Source organism: Cetorhinus maximus, chromosome 8, assembly GCF_964194155.1.
Source record: "Cetorhinus maximus chromosome 8, sCetMax3.hap1.1, whole genome shotgun sequence".
NCBI lineage: Eukaryota > Metazoa > Chordata > Chondrichthyes > Lamniformes > Cetorhinidae > Cetorhinus > Cetorhinus maximus.
The window spans coordinates 73,373,326-73,392,493 of record NC_135886.1 but is presented as its reverse complement, the minus strand read 5'-3'; the positions used below and the strand labels follow the sequence as shown (position 1 = coordinate 73,392,493).

Below are 19,168 nucleotides of genomic sequence, written 5' to 3'. Positions count from 1 at the left end.
CACCTTGGTATACCTTTCTAATCTTACATCCCGATTCTTATCCACCTGCCTAATTTGGCAAATTAGTTTGCACCTTGTTCAATAGCACTAGCAAACTGTCCTGAGCAGCCACAGATCTGCTGGTAGTTTCACATGATTGGGGGAGGAGTGGGTGGAGGTGAGTGGTTCTGTAGAGAAGAGCCAATGGAAGAGCAGGCATCCAAAATTATCGGCCCCACTCACAGTGGACCTTAACTTCATATACGGGAATTATACACAAAATGACAGCCTGTAAATTGCACCTGTCCAGAAAGTACATAAGCATTTCTGTTAGTTCCAAGAAACAATAGCTCACTAAACTCAAAGTTGAGGATTTCACTGAAACAGAATACAATTTGTTAAGGTCTTTCAATAATTATTAGGTTGATTTCTAACCGTTTCACCACCATCTTCAATGCCTTGTAAGACCCTTTAATGAGGATGAGCGCCTCCTGTCTTGAGCCATAGAGTGGGGAGCCATTGATGTTTACAATTTCATCGCCAACCTGCAGTTTCTTTGACGAAGCAGCTTTGCCTCCATCCTCAATCTGAAAGTATATTTAAAAAGTGCAAATGAGTGCTACAGCTTTCAACAGCAACTGAATTACACAACAGCACATTTGCAGCCGAGTAATTTTTTAACATTAGTTAATATGACATCAATTAGCATTCTGAAATTTTTAAAAATCTTTCAAAGTGGTTCAAAGGTTAAATATACCACCTGGTACTGACTAATACCATCAAGGAAGGTCACAGGTTCAATCTTAGTCCTCAACTGACCAGGCAAACCAACCATTGTCATACGGCCTTAATTGCTCCATTTCCACATCAGTCACTGTGATCTGAAGCTGATTTAGTTAATCCTTGAAAATATTCCATTCCTTTCTACATTGAGATTACCCTTTGTATTTTTTAGCCTGTTCACTATTACTGCTGTTCCTTTCACTTCTTTTTGGTGACAGTCTGTACCAAACCCATTTTCAATTACTTTCTCTAACCAATTCAATAGCATCTTATACAATCACCTTCACATGCTTCAAAATTCTCTCTCTCCAGGAGCACTGGGTCTTCATCCTCAGTTTAACACCAATTTTTATCTCATTTGTTGCTTTAACAAAACCATTTTGTTTTAATTTTCAGGTAACAAAGACAAAACTCTAGCAACCGCTTAAAGCCAGTGTCTGCCCACCTCCAACCCTCTTTGATATCTCTTTTTTCAAGCCTATAACCAATTCTAACCTAGCTATTCCAGATATCAAATTGCTGGATTTTCATCACTTCATCTAACAATCTTCCTTTGACTCTGAATAATCTGTTCTCTACAAGGGCCTTGGCTTCATTCCCCATGTTCCCACCTCAACAGGTCCTAAGCTCGGCATGATTCAGGGCTTTGTATTTTCAAAGGTTGTCATGCTTTCACTCATGGAATCCAGTGTCATCACCACAGCTTGATGACAAATGGTTAAAGAAAACAAAGCAACAGAATCAGAAAATTTAGTGAAAAAAAGACGGGTTAACCATTAAACCTACAGCACACTAATCTTGTTCATGGCTCATTTAAGGATAACAGCTTTGGATCAGGAGAAAAGTCTGAAAACTGCATTTTGTTCAGATACTTTTTCATAATAACACTGGAGCCGGTGATGGAGGCAAATCAATTTAAAATTTTCACTAAGAGTGAGGAAAGAGGTTAGGATAAATTTATTTCTGCATAGAATTATTAAAGGATGAAATGCTTTGCAACAGGAGTGACTGAGTCCATTGCAACCTGTATGGTAAAATCGGATAAGATTTGAATTAGGGAAGGTACAGGATTAAGGAAACAAATCTTGCTCTGGAATTAGGATTGCTCAGTACAGAGCTGGCATAAACATGTGGGACGACTTTTGCTGTGATGGAAACCTCTTTGGCTCCCTATTTTTTTTTAAATCTTTCACGGGACGTGGTGTCACTGGCCAGACCATCGTTTCATTGGACATCCTAACTGCCCTTGAGAAGGTGGTGGTGAGCCGCCTTCTTGAACTGCTGTAGTCTATGTGGTATAGAGGCACCCATTATGCTATTTGGGAGGGAGTTCCAGGATTTTGACCCAACGACAGTGAAGTAACGGCAATACAGTTCCAAGTCAGGATGGTGTGGGGCTTGGAGGGGCACTTGTAGGTGGTGTTCTCATGCATCTGCTGCTTCCCTTGTCCTTCTAGATGGTAGAGGTGGCAGGTTTGGAAGGTGCTGTCTAAGGTGCCTTGGTGAGTTGCTGCAGTGCATCTTGTAGCTGGTACACACTGCTACAGCTGTGCAGAGAGAGGGTTGGGTGCCAGTCAAGCCAGCTGCTTTGCCCTGTACGGTGTCGCGTTTTCTGATTGTTGATGGACACACTAATCTAGGCAAGTGAAGAATATTCCTTTGCAATCCTGACTTGTGCCCTGTAGATGGTGGACAGGTTCTTCAGCACTATTGCTGGAATGTTGTCAGAGCTCATGGCCTTTGCAGTATTCAGTGCCTTCAGCTGTTCCTTGGTAGCACGTGGTGTGAATCGAATTGGCTGAAGAATGGCATCTGAGATGCTGGGGACCTCTGGAGGGGGCAGAGATGGGTCATCCGCTCGTCACTTCTGGCTGAAGATTGTTGTAAATGCTTCAGCCTTGCCTTTTGCACTGATGTGCTGGCCTCTTCCATCATTGAGGATGGGGATATTTGTGGAGCCTCCTCCTCCAGTGAGTTGTTTAAATTGCCCATCACCATTCACAAATAGATGTGGCAGTACTGCAGAGCTTAGATCTGATCCACAGGTTGTGGGATCACTTAGCTCTGTATCACTTGCATTCCAAATAACATAAGCAGCAAGTAGTCCTGAGTTGTAGCTTCACCAGGTTGACAACTCATTTTTAGGTATGCCTGGTGCTGCTCCTGGCATGCTCTCCTGCACTCATCATCGAACCAGAGTTGATCACCCGGTTTGATGGCAATGGTAGAGTGCAGGATATGCCAAGCCATGAGGTTACAGATTGTGGTTGTATACAATTCAGCTGCTGCTGATGGCCCAGAGCACCTCATGGATGCCCAGTTTTGAGATGCTAGATCTGTTCAAAATCTATCTCATTTAGCACGGTGGTAGTGCCACACAACACAATGAAGGGTATCCTCAATGTGAAGATGGGACTTCGTCTCCACAGCAACTGTGCGGTGGTCACTCCTACCGATACTGTCATGGACAGATGCATCTGCAGCAGGCTGGTTGGTGAGGATGAGGTCAAGTAGGTTTTTCCCTCTTGTTGGTTCCCTGCGCAGACCCAGTCTAGCAGCTATGTCCTTTAGGACTCAGCCTGTTCAATCAGTAGTGGTGCTACCGAGCCACTCTTGGTGATGGACATTGAAGTCCCCTCCATTGAAAATCCCTGGTTCTACACAAAATAAAAACTAGGTGTAGTCTTCAAGGGCATTAGGATTGGATAGCAGGATATAATTTAACTAGGGTACACAGGCATAATTTAGTTCCCATTTAATGTCAGATATTTTGGACTTATTCACTTACTACTTGGATTACATATTATTACAATAATAGTAAAATGGATGCCATTTAGGAAGCAAGGAAGTAGAATTTGTAAGTGTTCCTCCTCAGTACAGGTAGGGGATTTAGAAGATGCAGAATTCAAACGTTAAAGTATCTGCACTCCAGTATTATAAGTTTACAGAGGCAGCTTCCATTGTACAGGAACTTAAAATGAGTGCAGGGAAGATTCCTCATCCATTTCAGGTATATCTATCATGTCTTATAAAAAATCTAGTCTATTCATACACTCCCTATTGGTACAATATTTGTATTGGTACTATTGGTACTTCCTGCCATGATGCTTTTGCCACATTTTTTGGATCAGCTTCATCTGAAAAACCAAGAGAGAAATTCAAACAGCTTTTTCCCTTATTTTAATTCGATTCTTTTCTTGCAAAAATGAGTTTTTAAAGAAAACAATGCTTCATTAAGAGGAACACATAACAGAGTAGAGGAGGGTAGAACTGAAACACACAAGAGAATGAGAATGCTTCCGATCGCTAGCATCTACCCTTATGGGCAAGGTGAAGTATGTGGGAGTGGGAGAATGGCTTAAAAGTTTAGGGTAAGGTGAATGGCAGTGGCAAAAGCTCAAATGCCCGTTTCAGTCACAACCCCCGTTTGGAAGAATGAAACTTTAATTGCACTTCTGGAGGATTTTCATTGCTCAGATGCATATAATCTGATAATCATTAGCAAGGTCAGTATTTGTTGCCCATCGCTAATGACCCTTGAGAAAGTGGTGATGGGCCGTCTTCTTGAAGCAATGCTGACTATGTGGTGGAGGCACATCCACAGTGCTATCGGGGAGGGAGTTCCAGGAATTTGACCCAGCGACAACGAAGGAACAATGATATGGTTCCAAGTCATGATAGCTGTGTGACTTGAAGGGGAACTTGCGGATTGTGATTTTCCCATGCACCTGCTGCTATTGTCCTGCTAGGTGGCAGAGGCGACAGGTTTGGGAGGTGCTGTCGAAGGAAGCTTAGCATTTTGCTGCAGTGTATTCCATATTCCATATTTGCTGCTGCTACTGTGCACCAATAGTGGAGGGAGCAAATGCTTAAGGTGGTGGATGGGGTGCCGATCAAGAAGGCTGCTTTGTCCTGGATCGTGTCAAGCTTCAAGTGTTGTTGGACCTGCACTCATCCAGCCAAGTGGAAAATATTCCATCACACTTGTGACTTGTAGATGGCAGACAGGCTTTGGGGAGTCGGTTGAGTTACTTGCCACAGGATTCCCAGCTTCTGACCCACTCTTGTAGCCAGTGTTTATATTGTTGATCCAGTTAAGTTTCTGCTCAATATTAAACCCCAGGATGCTGATAATGGGGGATTCAGCGATGAAAATATCATGAGGAAATGACAATACTCTCTCTTGTTGGAGACGGTCATTGCCTGGCAATTGTGGCATGAATGTTACTTGCCACTTATCAGCCCAAGCCTAGATATTGTCCAGGTTTTGCTGCATTTGGACATGGACTGCTTCAGTCTTTGAGGAGTTGTGAATGGTGAACATTGATGATTGCACAGTGAACATCCCCACTTCTGACCTTACGATGGAAGGAAGGTTGTTGATCAAGCAGCTGAAGATGGTAGGGCCTAGGACACTACCCTGAGGAACTCCTACAGCAATGCCCTAGGGCGAAGATGATTGGCCTTCCAAAACCACTAGGTATGACTCCAACCAGTGTGAAGTTTCACCCTGATTCCCATTGACTTCAGTTTTGTTAGGGCTCCTTGATGGCACACTCAGTCAAATGCTGCTTTGTTGTCAAGGACAGTCACACGCACCTCACCCCGATTCAGCTCTATTGTCCATATTTGGACCAAGGCTGTCATGGGGTCTGGAGCCAAGTGGCCTGGAAGAAGCTCAGCTGAGCACTGGTGAGCAAGTTATTAGGGTAAGTGCTACTTGATAGCACTGTCAAAGACACTTTGCTGATGATGAAAGTAAACCGACTAGTTGAATTCGATTTTTCTGCTGGACAGGACATGCCTGGGCAATTTTCTACATTGTCAGGTAGATGCCAGTGCTGTAGCTGTATTGGAGCACAAGTCTTCAGTACTACAGTCGGGTTGCTGTCAGGCCCCATAGCTTTTGCCTTATTAATGACTTTAGCCGTTTCTTGTTATCACATAGAGCAAATCGAATTGCCCAAGGACTGGCACCTGTGATGCTGGGGACCTCAGGAGGTCAAAATGGATCATCCACTCGTCACTTCTGGCTGAAGATGGTTGAAAATGCTTCAGTCTTGTCTTTTGTAGACAGGTGCTGGGCACCCCATCATTGTGGATGAGGATATTTGCAGATCTCCTCCAGTTGGTTGTTTAGTTGCCCACGACCATTCACAATTGGAAGTGACAGCACTGCAGAGCTTTGATATGATCCATTTGTTGTGGGATTGCCTTTCTCGGTCTATCGTATTCTGCTTCTGCTGTTCAGCATGCATGTAACCCTATATTGTAGCTTCACCAGGTTGTCACCTCATTTTTAGGTATGCCCTCCTGCACTCTTCAATGAACCAGGGTTGATCCCCTAGCTTGGTTGTAATAGTAGACAGAGGGATATTTGGGGCCATGAGGTTACAGATTTTGGTTGAATCTAATTTTGCTGCTGCTGATGGCCCACAGCACCTCATAGATGCCCAATTTTAAGTTACCAGATCTGTTCTGAATCTAGACCAATTAGCACAGGGGTCGCAACACACAACAAAAAGGAGTATCCTCAGTGAAATGTTGGGATTTGCCTCTCAAGGACTGTGCAGTGATCACACCTACCAATACTAGCATGGACAGATGCATCTGTCACACGTAGATTGGTGAGGATGAAGTCAAGTAGGTTTGTCCTTCTTGTTGGTTTGCTCACCACTTGCCGCAGGCCCAGTTTAGCAGCCATGACCTTAAGGACTTGGCCAGTTAGGTCAGTAGTGGTGCCAAAGCCACTCTTGACGATGGGCACAAAGTCTCTCACACAGAATACATTCTGTGCCCATGCTACCTTTACTGCTTCTTCCAAGTGATGTTCAACATGGAGTACCACCAATTCATCAGGTGAGGGAGAAAGGATGGTGGTTATCAGCAGGAGGTTTCCTTCTCCATGTTTGACCTCATGCCTTGACCTCATAGCCTTAAGATTCAACGTTAGGGACTCCCAGGGTCACACCCTCCAACTGTTTGCCATTGTGCCACTGCCTCTGGTGAGTCTCTCCTGCTGATGAAGCAGGACATACTCAGGGATGAGTTGGGACACTGACTGTACGGTATGATTCAATGAACATGACTAAGTCGGTTTGTTACTTGATGTGCCTGTGGGACAGCTCTCCCAATTTTGGCACGTCTCCAAATATTAGGTTCCCAGGTTGTTAAAGGAGATAGTGACAGGAGATAGCGAAAGGTTGGTGGAGGTAGCGACATAAGGGAAGATGCCAAAGGATTGGAAAGTGGCAAACGTGACACCCTTATTCAAGAAAAGGTGCAAGGACAATCCCAGGAACAACAGGCCAGTTCGTTTAGCATCAGTGGTGGGTAAGGTTTTCAAAATGATAATAAGGGAGAAAAACACCACAGGCACTTGAAGAGGTTTGAGTTACTTAAGGGGAGCCAGCACGGATTTGTAAAACACAGATCATACTTGAATTTTCTTTTATATTCGTTCATGGGATGTGGGTGTCGCTGCCTAGGCCAGCATTGATTGCCCATCCCTAATTGATGAAGGGAATGCAACGGATATTGTCTATATAGATTTTAATAAAGTGTTTGACAAAGTACCACATAAAAGGCTGGTTAACAAAGTCATGGCTCATGGAATAGGTGTGTCAGTGTCGACTTGGATTTTAAAAAATGACTTAAGGACAGAAAACAGCAATTCGTGGTAAATGGTTATTTTTCAGTGATTCATTTGGTGAATGGTTAACCGAGGTGTTCTCCAAAGGTCAATGCTAGGGCCACTTTTTTCTTGATATATATATATATATAAATGGCTTGGATATTGAAATAGAGTAAAATTTCAAATTTGCAAATGATACCAAACTTGGAGGAGTGGCAAACAATGAGGATGATACTAATCAATTGCAACAGGACATAGATAGGTTAGCAGAATGGATAGGCAAGTGGTAGATGGAATTTAAACAGAGAAGTGTGAGGTGATTCACTTTGGCAGAAGGATAGGAGAGGCAATATAGACTTGATGGTACAATTCTAAAGAGTGTGCAAGAGCAGAAGGACCTGGGGGTGCATGTACATTGACCTTTGAAGGTGGCGGGACATATTGAGAGTGCGGTTAGCAAACCACATGGGATCTTGGGTTTCATAAATAGAGGTATTGAGTACAAAAGCAGGGAAGATAAACTGAACCTATAGAAAGCTCTGGTGAGGTCCCAACTATGTACAGTTCTGGTCACTGCACTTCAGGAAGGATGTGAGGTTGCTCAAGACGGTGCAGAGGAGATATACCAGAATGGTTCCAGGGATGAGGGATTTTTGCTACAAGGTTAGGTTGGAGAAGCTAAGCTTTTTCGTTTTAGAGCAAAGGAGATTGAGGGGAGATTTGACACAAGTGTACAAGATTATCTACCTCATCCAAACCTATCAAAGAAAAACTATTCCCAATAGCTGTTTGAACAAGGACCAGAGGATACAGATTACAGGTTTTGGGCAAGATATTGAGGGGGAGTGCGAGGAAGAACTTTTTTTATAAAAAAAACACAGCAAGTGATAATGACTTGGAATTCACTGCCAACAAGGGTGGTAGAAGCAGAGAGATCAATGATTTCAAAAGCAAACTGGGTGGGCACTTGAAGGAAATAAACTTGCAGCACCATGGACATAGACCAGGAGAATGGGTTGGACTAGATCGCTCCACAAAGATTCGGCATAGACTTGATGGGCTGAATGGTCTCCTTCTGAGCTGCAAATTACTCTGTTAATGAGGACTTTGCAGCGTCCATAGAGCTGGGTATGCTCTGTTTATTGTTTGCCTTGGTCGACACCAGATACTTCATCCGGTTTTCTTATTCAACTTTTCTGTACTCATTTATAGAACTGAATCACTTGCTGGGCCATTTCGAGGACAGTTAAGCATCCACAACATTGCTGTGGGTCTGGAGTCACATGTAAGCGAGATGAATAAGGATGACAGATTTCTCTCCCTCAATAATATTCCCTGTGATAATATTAGTAGAATCTAATCATTCCCCCCTGATATTCAATGCCATTACCATCACTGAATCCCCCATCATCACATCCTGGGTGCTATCATTGATCAGAAACTGAACTGGATGAGCCATATAAATACTGTGGTTACACGAGCTGTTCAGAGGCAGGGAATTCTGATGCACATAACTCACTTCCTGACTCCCCAAAACCAGTCCACAAGGCACAAGCCAGCAATTTAATTGAATACTCTCCGCTTGCCTGGGTGACTGCAGCCTTAAGAAACACTCAAGAAACTTGGCACCATCCAGGACAAAGCAATCTGCTTGATTGGCACCCCAACCATCAACTTCAACATTCACTCCCTCCACCACTAGCACACAGCGGCAGCAGCGTGTACTGTATACAACATGCACTGCAGCAACTCACCAAGCCTCCTTCGACTGCACCTTCCAAGTCTATGGTGTCTACCACAGGAACATAGGGGCAGGAGTAGGCCATTTGGCCCTTCGAGCCTGCTCCACCCTTCAATAAGATCATGGTTGATCTGGTTGTGGTCTCAGCTTTCTATTTTTGTCTGCCCCCCATAACACTCGATCCCCTTGCCTAACAAAAATCTGTCTAACTCTGTCTTGAATAAATTCAAAGATCCAGCCTCCACTATTTTCTGGGGAAGAGAATTCCACACACCAACGATTCTTTGTGAGAAAAAATTTCTCCTCATTTCTAGCTTAAAATGGAGACATTTGTCTCCATTGTTTTAGTCTTCCCCACAAGAGGAAACATCCTCCAGGCATCCACCCTATCAAGTCCCCTCAGGATCTTACATGTTTCAATAAGGTCACCTCTCATTCTTCTGAACTCCAATGGGTATAGGCCTAACCTGTTCAACCTTTCTTCGGGACAACCCCTTCATTCCAGGAATGAGTCCAGTGAACTTTCTCTGAACTGCTTCGAAAGCAATTATATATTTTTTTTAAAATAAGAGACCAAAACTGCACACAGTACTCCTGATGTGATCTCATCAAGGCCCAGATGTAGTAAAACTTCCCTACTTTATATTCCATTCCACTTGCAATGAATACAAACATTCCATTTGCCTTCTTAATGACTTGCTGTGCCTGCATACGAACTTCTTGTGATTCATGTACCAGAACACCCAGATCCCTCTGTAGCACCAGGCTTTGCAATCTCTCTGCTTTTCTATTCCTCCTGTCAAAGCGGACAAGTTCACATTTACCCTTGTTATACTCCATCTGCCAAATTTTTGCCCACTCAGTTAATCTTTCTATATTCCTTTGCCGATTCTCTGCATTCTCTTGACAACTTACTTTCCTACTTTCCTACCTGCCTTGGTGTCATCGGCAAATTTAGCTACCAAACATTAGGTCCCTTTATCCAAATCGTTGATATAGATTGTAAATAGTCTGAACTCTGTGGCACTCCACTACTTACAGCTTGCCAATCTGAAAAAGACCCATTTATCCCTAGTCTCTACTTCCCGTTAGCCAACCAATCCTTTATCCATGCTAATATATTACCCCCTACACCATTAGCTCTTATCCTGTGTAGCAATCTTTGATGTGGTACCTTATCAAATCCCTTTTGGAAATCTAAGTACACCACATTCACCAGTTCCCTTTCATCTGCCTTGAATGTTACTTCATTAAAAAACTCCAACATTAGTTAAACATGATTTCCCTTTCATAAAGCCATGTTGGCTCTGGCTGATCAAACTGTGATTATATAAGTATCCTGCTATAAGCCCATAAGACATAAGAGCAGAAATTAGGCCATTCGGCCCATCGAGTCTGCTCCGCCATTCAATCATGGCTGATAAGTTTCTCAACCCCATTCTCCCGCCTTAGCCCCGTAACCTTTGATCCCCTTACCAATCAAGAACCTATCTATCTCCGTCTTAAATACACTCAATGACCTGGCCTCCACAGCCTTCTGTGGTAATGAATTCCATAGATTCACCACTCTCTGGCTAAAGACGTTTCTCCTCTTCTCTGTTCTAAAAGGTCTTCCCTTTACTCTGAGGCTGTGCCCTCGGGTCCCAGTCTCTCCTACTAACGGAAACATCTTCCCCACGTCCACTCTATCCAAGCCTTTCAGTATTCTGTAAGTTTCAATCAGATCCCCCCTCATCCTTCTAAACTCCATCGAGTATAGACCCAGAGTCCTCAAACGTTCCTCATATGTTAAGCCTTTCATTCCTGGGATCATTCTCATGAACCTCCTCTGGACCCTCTCCAGGGCCAGCACATCCTTCCTGAGATATGGGGCCCAAAATTGCTCACAATATTCTAAATGTGGTCTGACCAGAGCCTTATAAAGCCTCAGCAGCACATCCATGCTTTTATATTCTAGTCCTCTCCAAATAAATGCCAACATTGCATTTGCCTTCCTAACTACCGACTCAACCTGCAAGTTAACCTTAAGAGAATCCTGGATTAGGACTCCCAAGTCCCTTTGCACTCCAGATTTCTGAATTCTCTCCCCATTTAGAAAATAGTCTATGCCTCTATTCTTCCTACCAAAGTGCATGACCACACACTTCCCCACATTGTATTCCATCTGCCACTTCTTTGCCCATTCTTCTAACTTGTCTAAAACCTTCTGCAGCCTCCATGCCTCCTCAATACTACCTGTCCCTCCACCTATCTTTGTATCATCTGCAAACTTAGCCAGAATTCCCTCAGTTCCTTCATCTAGATCATTAATGTATAAACCTCCTTAATAATGGATTCTAGCACTTTCCTTATGTTAGGCTAACAGGCCAGTAGTTTCCTGCTTTCTGACTCCCTCCTTTCTTGAATAAAAGTGTCACATTAGCTATTTTCCAATCCGCTGGAACCTTTCCAGAATCTAAGGAATTTTGGAAGATTACAACTAATGCACCTGCTATCTATGCTGCCATTTCTTTTAAGACCCCAGGATGCAGGCCATCCGGTCCTGGGGAATTGTCAACCTTAATGTCTAATAGTTTTCCTAGCACCCTTTCCCTGGTGATGGTGATTGTATTAAGTTCATCTCTCCCTATCACCTCCTGATTTTCAAGAAGCTTTGGAAAGTTTTTTAAGTCCTCCACTGTGGAGACAAACTCAATACCTGTTCAATGCCTCTGTCATTTCTTTGTTTTCCATTATCAATTCCACAGACTCTCTCTCTAGAGTTACTCTTTTCCTATTCAAATAGTTGCAGAAACTTTTACTATCTGTTTTATATGACTAGCTAACTTTCTCTCATGCTCTGCTTTCTGACTATTTACTAAATTTTTAGTCATTATTTGCTGGTTCTTAAAATCTGTCCAATCCTCTGACCTACCACTAATCTTTGCAGATTTGTACAATGTTTCTTTCAATTTAATACTATCCTTAACTTCCTTATTTAACCACAGATGATGCATCCTTCTCAAAGAGCCTTTCTTTCTCACTGGGATAAATCTTTTCTGAGCATTATTATTATGGACTTGGTTTTCCAGGCAGGTTTCTCCAAAGAAATAGTGAACTTTGTTTACAGGGCTTCAACAGCAGTTACATGGCTCAAGATCCACAACTAGGCAAAAAAAAACTCCACCCCTCAGGTTCCCTATGCTTAGGGCTGATTTTTTCACACTGTCACATGATACTACACAGTACAATAAGTCTTAAATCTACAGTCACTACAGTTAAGTGGCTCCTTAAAAGTCTGCCATTGCAACTCTACTGTGATAGTTCTTAACCTAATTTCCCAGTTCACCTTAGCCAACTCCGTCTTCATACTCTCATAGTTACCTTTACTTAGGTTTAAAATCATTAGTCATTGATCCACACTTCTCGCTTTCAAACTGAACATGAAATTCTATCATGTTGTGATCGCTGTCACCTAGAGGCTCCTTTACCATGAGCTTATTAATTAATCCTGACTCACTGCACATTGCCAGGTCTAGGATAGGCTGCTCCCTGATTGGCTCTAGAAGGTACTGCTCTAAGAAATTGTCCCGAAAGCACTATAAATTTGTTTTCCAGGCTATTTTTGCCAATATGATTTTCCCAATCAACATGTAGATTAAAGTCACCCATGATTATCACAGTATTTTTCTTACACACTCCATTTATTTCTTCCTGTATACCCTGTCCTACCATGTAACTACTGTTAGGGGGCCTATAGATTACTCCCAAAAATGACCTCTTACCTTTGCTATTTCTTATCTCTATCCAAATTGATTATACATCTTGCTCTTTCAAGCTAAGCTCTTCTCTCAGCACTGAACTAATGCCATCCTTAATTAACAGAGCTACCCTGTCACCTTCTCCTAGCTTCCTGTCATTCCAATATGTTCCCAGTATTGGTCACCTAGAAGGGCAAGGGCAGCAGATGCACGGGAACACCGCCATCTTCAAGTTTCCCTCCAAGCCACAAACCATCCTGATGTGGAACTATATCGCCGTTCCTTCACTGTTGCTGAGTCAAAATCCTGGAATTCCTTCCCTAACAGCACTGTGGATGTACCTACACAACATGGACTGCAGCGGTTCAAGGTGGTGGCTCACCATCATCTTCTCAAGGACAATTTGGAATGAACAACAATTGCTGGCCTTGTCAGTGACATTCATCCCGTGAAAAAATTTTTAAAAATGAACAGATGCAATTAGCTAAACAGAGACACATGAGAGGCCTGGTAAGCAAACATCCATCCTGTAATTTCACCCACCAGTACCAGGGTGATAGAATAGTAATAACTAGATTAATGACTTCTGCAAGATGGGATTTACAGTTTGAGTAGCGATCATAATTAGCTATTCCACAAATCCATGCACATCAGCAATCCAAATGGCTCATAATCCTTTCATTTTTTACTCTATTAAATGTGCAGATTTTTGTGTGTAACATTAACCACACACTTTCCAAGAAAAGGCATATTTTGGCCAGAGGTTGCATTATTACACCTCACAAAGGAAGCTTTTATGTTTCTTTTTTGAAGGCTTTACATTGCTGTCACTGAGGTGCCTGGAAGTGGTTTTGCTCAACAGCTAACCTTTCTAAAGCATTTGATCCAGTAAAACACATGACATAAGGCTCTTCTAAAAGGCTGAACAAAAATCAGAATCAGCCTATTTAATTTTGTAAGTAACTAGTCAGTCTGCCATGGCACTGCCCAGGGTGGTGGTTAGTTTGCGAGGGTATGGTGGAATAGTTGAAAACCAAGTGTTTAGGTGAAGCAGGGATAGGAGCCATGGATATAAATGGATAAGGGGGCACAAATACAAATCAATCTGCATTTTAAAATCTTAAATTACATCCTTATTTTTATATAAGGCAATCAATGGATAAATGTAACCATGTTGTGATAAATGTAATTTATATTTAAAAAAACCTTAATTTGAAAATAAAAATAATTTACAGTTACTATAGGAATAAATGGCAGAAGACAAAAAAAAGACTTAGAAATTCCTCCAGAATGTCATTCGGAATGGCATTACCATCACTGAATCCACCACTATCAAAATCCTGAGGGTTACCATTGACCAGAAACTGAACTGGATTGGCCATATAAATACTGTGGCTACAAGAGCAGGTCAGAGACTAGGAATCCTGCAGCGAGTAACTCACCTCCTGACTCCCCAAAGCTTGTCCACCATCCACAAGGCACAAGTCAGGAGTGTGATGGAATACTCTCCACTTGCCTGGATGAGTGCAGCTCCAACAACAGTCAAGAAGATTGACACCATCCAGGACAAAGCAGCCCACTTGATTGTTTGTGGAAGGGGGGGCCATTCAGTCCCTCCACCTTCGATGAACTGTGGCAGCAATGTGCACCATGTGCAAACAAGATGCACTGCAGAAACTCAACAAAGGTCCTTAGGCAGCACCTTCCAAACCCACAACTGCTACCATCTAGAAGGACAAGGGCAGCAGATACATGGGAACACCACCACCTGGAGGTTCCCATCCAAGCCACTCACCATCCTGACTTGGAAATATATCGCTGTTCCTTCACTGTCACTGGGTCAAAATCCTGGAACTCCCTAACAGCACTGTGGGCGTACCTACACCACATGGACTGCAGTGGTCCAAGAAGGCAGCTCACCAACCCCTTCTCAAGGGCAATTAGGGATGGGCAGTAAATGCTGGCCTAGCCAGCGATGCCCACATTCCGTAAATGGATATTTTTAAAATTGCAAACAAGATTCTCATCATCCATGACCTTGACATGTCGACTTAGACTGAAACTGAGCTCATGGGTGGAGACATCTTGCACCTTGATAAAGAGTTCCTCTCATTGTTATGTTTTACCACCTGTCTGATGAACCGCTACAATGTCACACCTTCGTCTCCCTCCTCCATTTCTCTAGTCTCTATACTAAGATATCCAGATTGGAGGTTGTTTGTAAAAGTTAGTAAACTGATACCTTAGCTTAAGGCATCAGAACTCTGAAACCTGGCTGAAAGCCCGAGTTTGTTTACTTTTGGACAAGAACAGGCTCAGGGGAGATAGTATTCAAGAGAACAAAACGATTGAACTCCGACAATATGTTTTAAGGTTTATCACAACTTTACAATTAGGCTCAAGCTAAGAAGAAGGAACGTACGCAGATTATTGATTTGACAGAGGGTGACATACATGTTGGACATTTATCCAGGGAGCCAAATTGTGTGATTAAGGAGATATTTATTTTTGAGACCAGCCTGATAAACGGCAAACATTTTTCTGGTCCTGATCTTTCTCAACAATATAGATTTAAATATTCTAATCCAAGTTCATAGAGAGTGTAAAGATCTTTGGCAAACTACCTGCTTATAGTTTCACTACAGCAGTTTCACCCACAAGCATACCTTATCTGCTTGCACTGTGCCTATTAATCCAAAAAGGTTATTTCAACATTGTGTGATTTTCCACTATTACCTGGGAATTTAATATATTTTTGGAAAAAAAAACAGAAAAGTGGAAATTGGCAAAGGCTCCAGCTGATAACAGGCAGATCCAGACCAACAACAAATCTAGTTGTTAAACTGAGAGTGTTGCCATTGGCCCCAGTATCAGTTTTCCTGCAATAATACAAATAAACAGTAACTGATCAAAGGTACTTATTACATCACTAAAGGGGCTTTACCATTGGAAACGGTGTAGCTTTTCAGTCATGTTTATCAACATGAGGTTAGTGAAAACTCAAGTCATTTTCCAATTTCTCAGTTCACAAAATAAATGTAATCTTGGGAAATCTGCCATGTTGATCTTTCACTGCTATTTAAGGTTTGCTTCTAAAGAAGCATGATTCATTATTTGCCGTTTAAACAACAAAGTCCAGCAGCGGTCATTTGTCCATTATCCAAAGACAATGAGGATACAGGTGGGTGTGTGCCAGTGCAAGTGAGCAAATTGGTGCCACAATGGGTTCTGTTCAATCCTGGATTGTCTTATTTAAGTGGAAAGTGTGTGTATAAAGTCACTTCAATTTACATAAAGTGAGGAAACAATTCATACCACCACCTTTCGACCCCTCCATTGCTTCTAATTTGTCACACTGCTTTTCTGACAGCTAGTACTGGATGAGCAGAAATTTCCTCCAAATACTGGAAAGTCCAAAGCCATTGCCTTCAGCCCCCACCATAAATTCAGTTCTCTAGCCAACGCCTTCATTCATCTCAGACTTGAGCTCTGCTGCATTTCCTAATTCGCAACAAGTCCCACTCACCAATCACCCTATGCTTGCTGAACTATACTGGCTCACAGTCCAGCAAAGCCTCAATTGTAAAATTCTCATCCTTGTTTTCAAATCTCTCCATGGCCTTGCCTCTCCCTATCTCTGTAACTTCCTCCAACCACACAACCCTCTGAATTTCAGCAGAGACAGGGGCTAAGACAGGCAATCTTGATAACGGAGGCAAAATGGAGTCGAATGCTCAGTTCGGGGTCAATAGGACACTGAGCCTGCAAATATGCCAACTGATTCTCAGTAGCCACAGAGAGCGATGAAGCTGGTGGCTAATGAATGAGGGTGGTGGTGAGGGCCAAAGACATTTTTTCCCAACATTAAATTGGAGGAAAATTCTACACATCCACTACTGGATGTAGGACAAGCAGCATGACAAATCAGAGGCAGCAGAGGGGCCAATAGAGTTGGGGATGAGTTAGGCTTGGTTCTCGGCAGTGTACACGCAGCAAGTTATCTCCCAGTCCCCCACCTGCTGATTCAAAAATTCACTTTCAAACACCCAGAAAGAGGCAGCTGCAGCACAGGAATTGGACAGGGGAAAGTAGAGCCTTGAAAGATCAGTCACCCACATGCCTCTGTTTTGGGATGCCCCCCCTCCCCCCACCAAATACAAGCTTCTAACAAGTCACTTCTTATGCAACAGAAAAACTCTCTGGTATCATCTTATTCAGTAAGTGCAGACCAACAAGAGGTTCCCAAGTGCTCCTTCCATCACCAAAACATCAATGGTCTTTTTTGAACTCAAGATGTAATGACGTAGATTACGGACTAATATACCTTGGGTCACTGAATTTATTCAAGGTAGAGTTAGACAGATTTTTGATAGACAGGGGAGTCATGGGTTATGGGGGGACCAGCAGGAAAGTGGAGTTGAGACCACAACCAGATCAGCCATGATTTTATTGACTGGTGGAGCAGGCTCGATGGGGTCGAATGGCCTACTCCTGTTCCGATATTCACCCACCCCTTTACTCAAAAGTAAAAGCTTTTTGACGTCTTGCGACAATTACGAAAAGAACAGTTGTAATGGCCCATTACCGTTCAGTTGAAATCAGTGCAAGGAAGAGACTGAACCTAGGACCGTGCTTTTCTGTACATTACTAAGTGGGGGGAGGGTGAACGGGTTAATCAGCAACAATGCAGAAAATAGGTCTAATTATTAAAAAATGAATTGCATCTATTCCTTGCTACAAGTAAAGCAACGTCGTGACAGCTTTCCTTGAACCACAGTACCGTTGTATAATTCATTTGCCCCATGCAAAGCCCATGTAATTTCTGAAATGACCGAGTACAAGCTAGGGGCGAGTTTCGCTGGAGGACTGTTAATCATTTACCCAAATAATACATCAACCCTCCGTTCCTGCCGGTGCCTCTCTGTTCCCCGTGCTCCAAAACAAATCTTTCCACTGCCTGTAGGGCACAAAACACCAATCCAAGATGGAATTAAAACAACCTCTTTGCAATAACCCCAGCAAAATTCACACTATTTTAAAATGCAGAAAAGCTGCACCTTTTTAAAATAAAATGAGAAGTGTCCTTCAAACGCCACAGCACCCTCAAAAAAGGTTACTTAAATGAAAAAAAAATCCTGTAGCCTGATCATATTTTTTGAAATAAATCCTTCCCACCACATCCTTCACAAAATAAGTAATTCTGGAAGAAAGTAAGTACTTGTTCAATATTATTTAAACTGCGTTCCCCAAGTCCTCTTCCAATAGCAAACGTTTGCTGGGAGATACGAATGCACGCTGATCATTTAAGACCGCAATTATTTTATGTACAATTTACATTTCGATTTGAATTGTTTTAACTTATGGACTTTTTTCTCTCTCTGCTCTGAAATGGATCACTCTGACCAAAACATGAGCAAACAACATAGGAACCAACTTCTTTGCCACTTTTTTGCAGCAATAATGGACACTGTCTCTGTTTTGTGGGGGTGGAAGGGTGCGTTAGTTTCTTAAAAGTTTTTACCTTTGAGATGGTGAGGGACTCTCCATGTTCCAGCCCCCCTTTAAGGGTGAAGCCCCATGGAGCTCCTCCTTGCAACTGCACATGAACATGTTGGTAGATGCTGGCTGCCTCTCTGCTGCGCTCCATAATCTTCTCTGATTACTCGGAGTTCCATCACATTCCCGTTGATTTTTTTTTCTCTCTTCTTCCCACTAACTGCTACAGTACATCCATTACGGAAATGACATTGACACACAGCTCCCACACCAACCCCCCACCAAAGCCGCCTCCTCTTAGATTGACATCCAGTCCAGCCAATCATCGCTCCCCGCAAAGTGTGAGAACCAACCCATGCACTGCAAGGGCGGGACTTGGGAATTTGGGCTCTCACTGTTAGTTCTTAGAGAGTCAGCGTGGTTTTAACCCATTACTTGTTTGTAATCCCAAACACATCGATGAACTAATCGGTTTCAAAATTTTCTCATTTTTACAACCCTGTACACAAAATCTCAAATATCAGGTTTATAAATGGATACAACTTTTCTCTCTCTGAATGTGCAGGCTTGTGTTCTGTGCATTTTGCACTTATATTTTCCTCTGTAATTTACTTTCTTTGTTTTTTTTTGTTGGATCATACACCCCAGAAGGAGGCCTTTCAGCCCAGTGTGTCGGTTCACGCCCTTTGAAAGGGCAACGCAATTAGTTCCATAACCCTGCATTTTTCCCCTTCAATTATATATCTAATTTTTTTTTCTGAAATTGAAGTTCCATGCTTATGGTCACCAGCAATT

The 19,168-nt window shown here is 42.6% G+C and overlaps 1 protein-coding gene across 1 annotated transcript in view; it reads right to left on the bottom strand.

Annotated features, from left to right (window-relative positions):
* LOC144683721 (protein Shroom4-like) overlaps positions 1-18,636 on the bottom strand; it is a 155,780-nt gene extending 137,144 nt beyond the window's left edge. Inside the window, exons 1-2 of the mRNA XM_078547038.1 lie at positions 18,399-18,636; positions 415-566 (exon numbers count right to left, since the gene is read on the bottom strand). Of these exons, the coding sequence (XP_078403164.1) occupies positions 415-566; positions 18,399-18,524 (278 nt within the window). The 5' untranslated portion in view covers positions 18,525-18,636. The remainder of the gene's footprint in view (positions 1-414; positions 567-18,398) is intronic.
* Between the last annotated feature and the right edge of the window lie 532 nt (positions 18,637-19,168).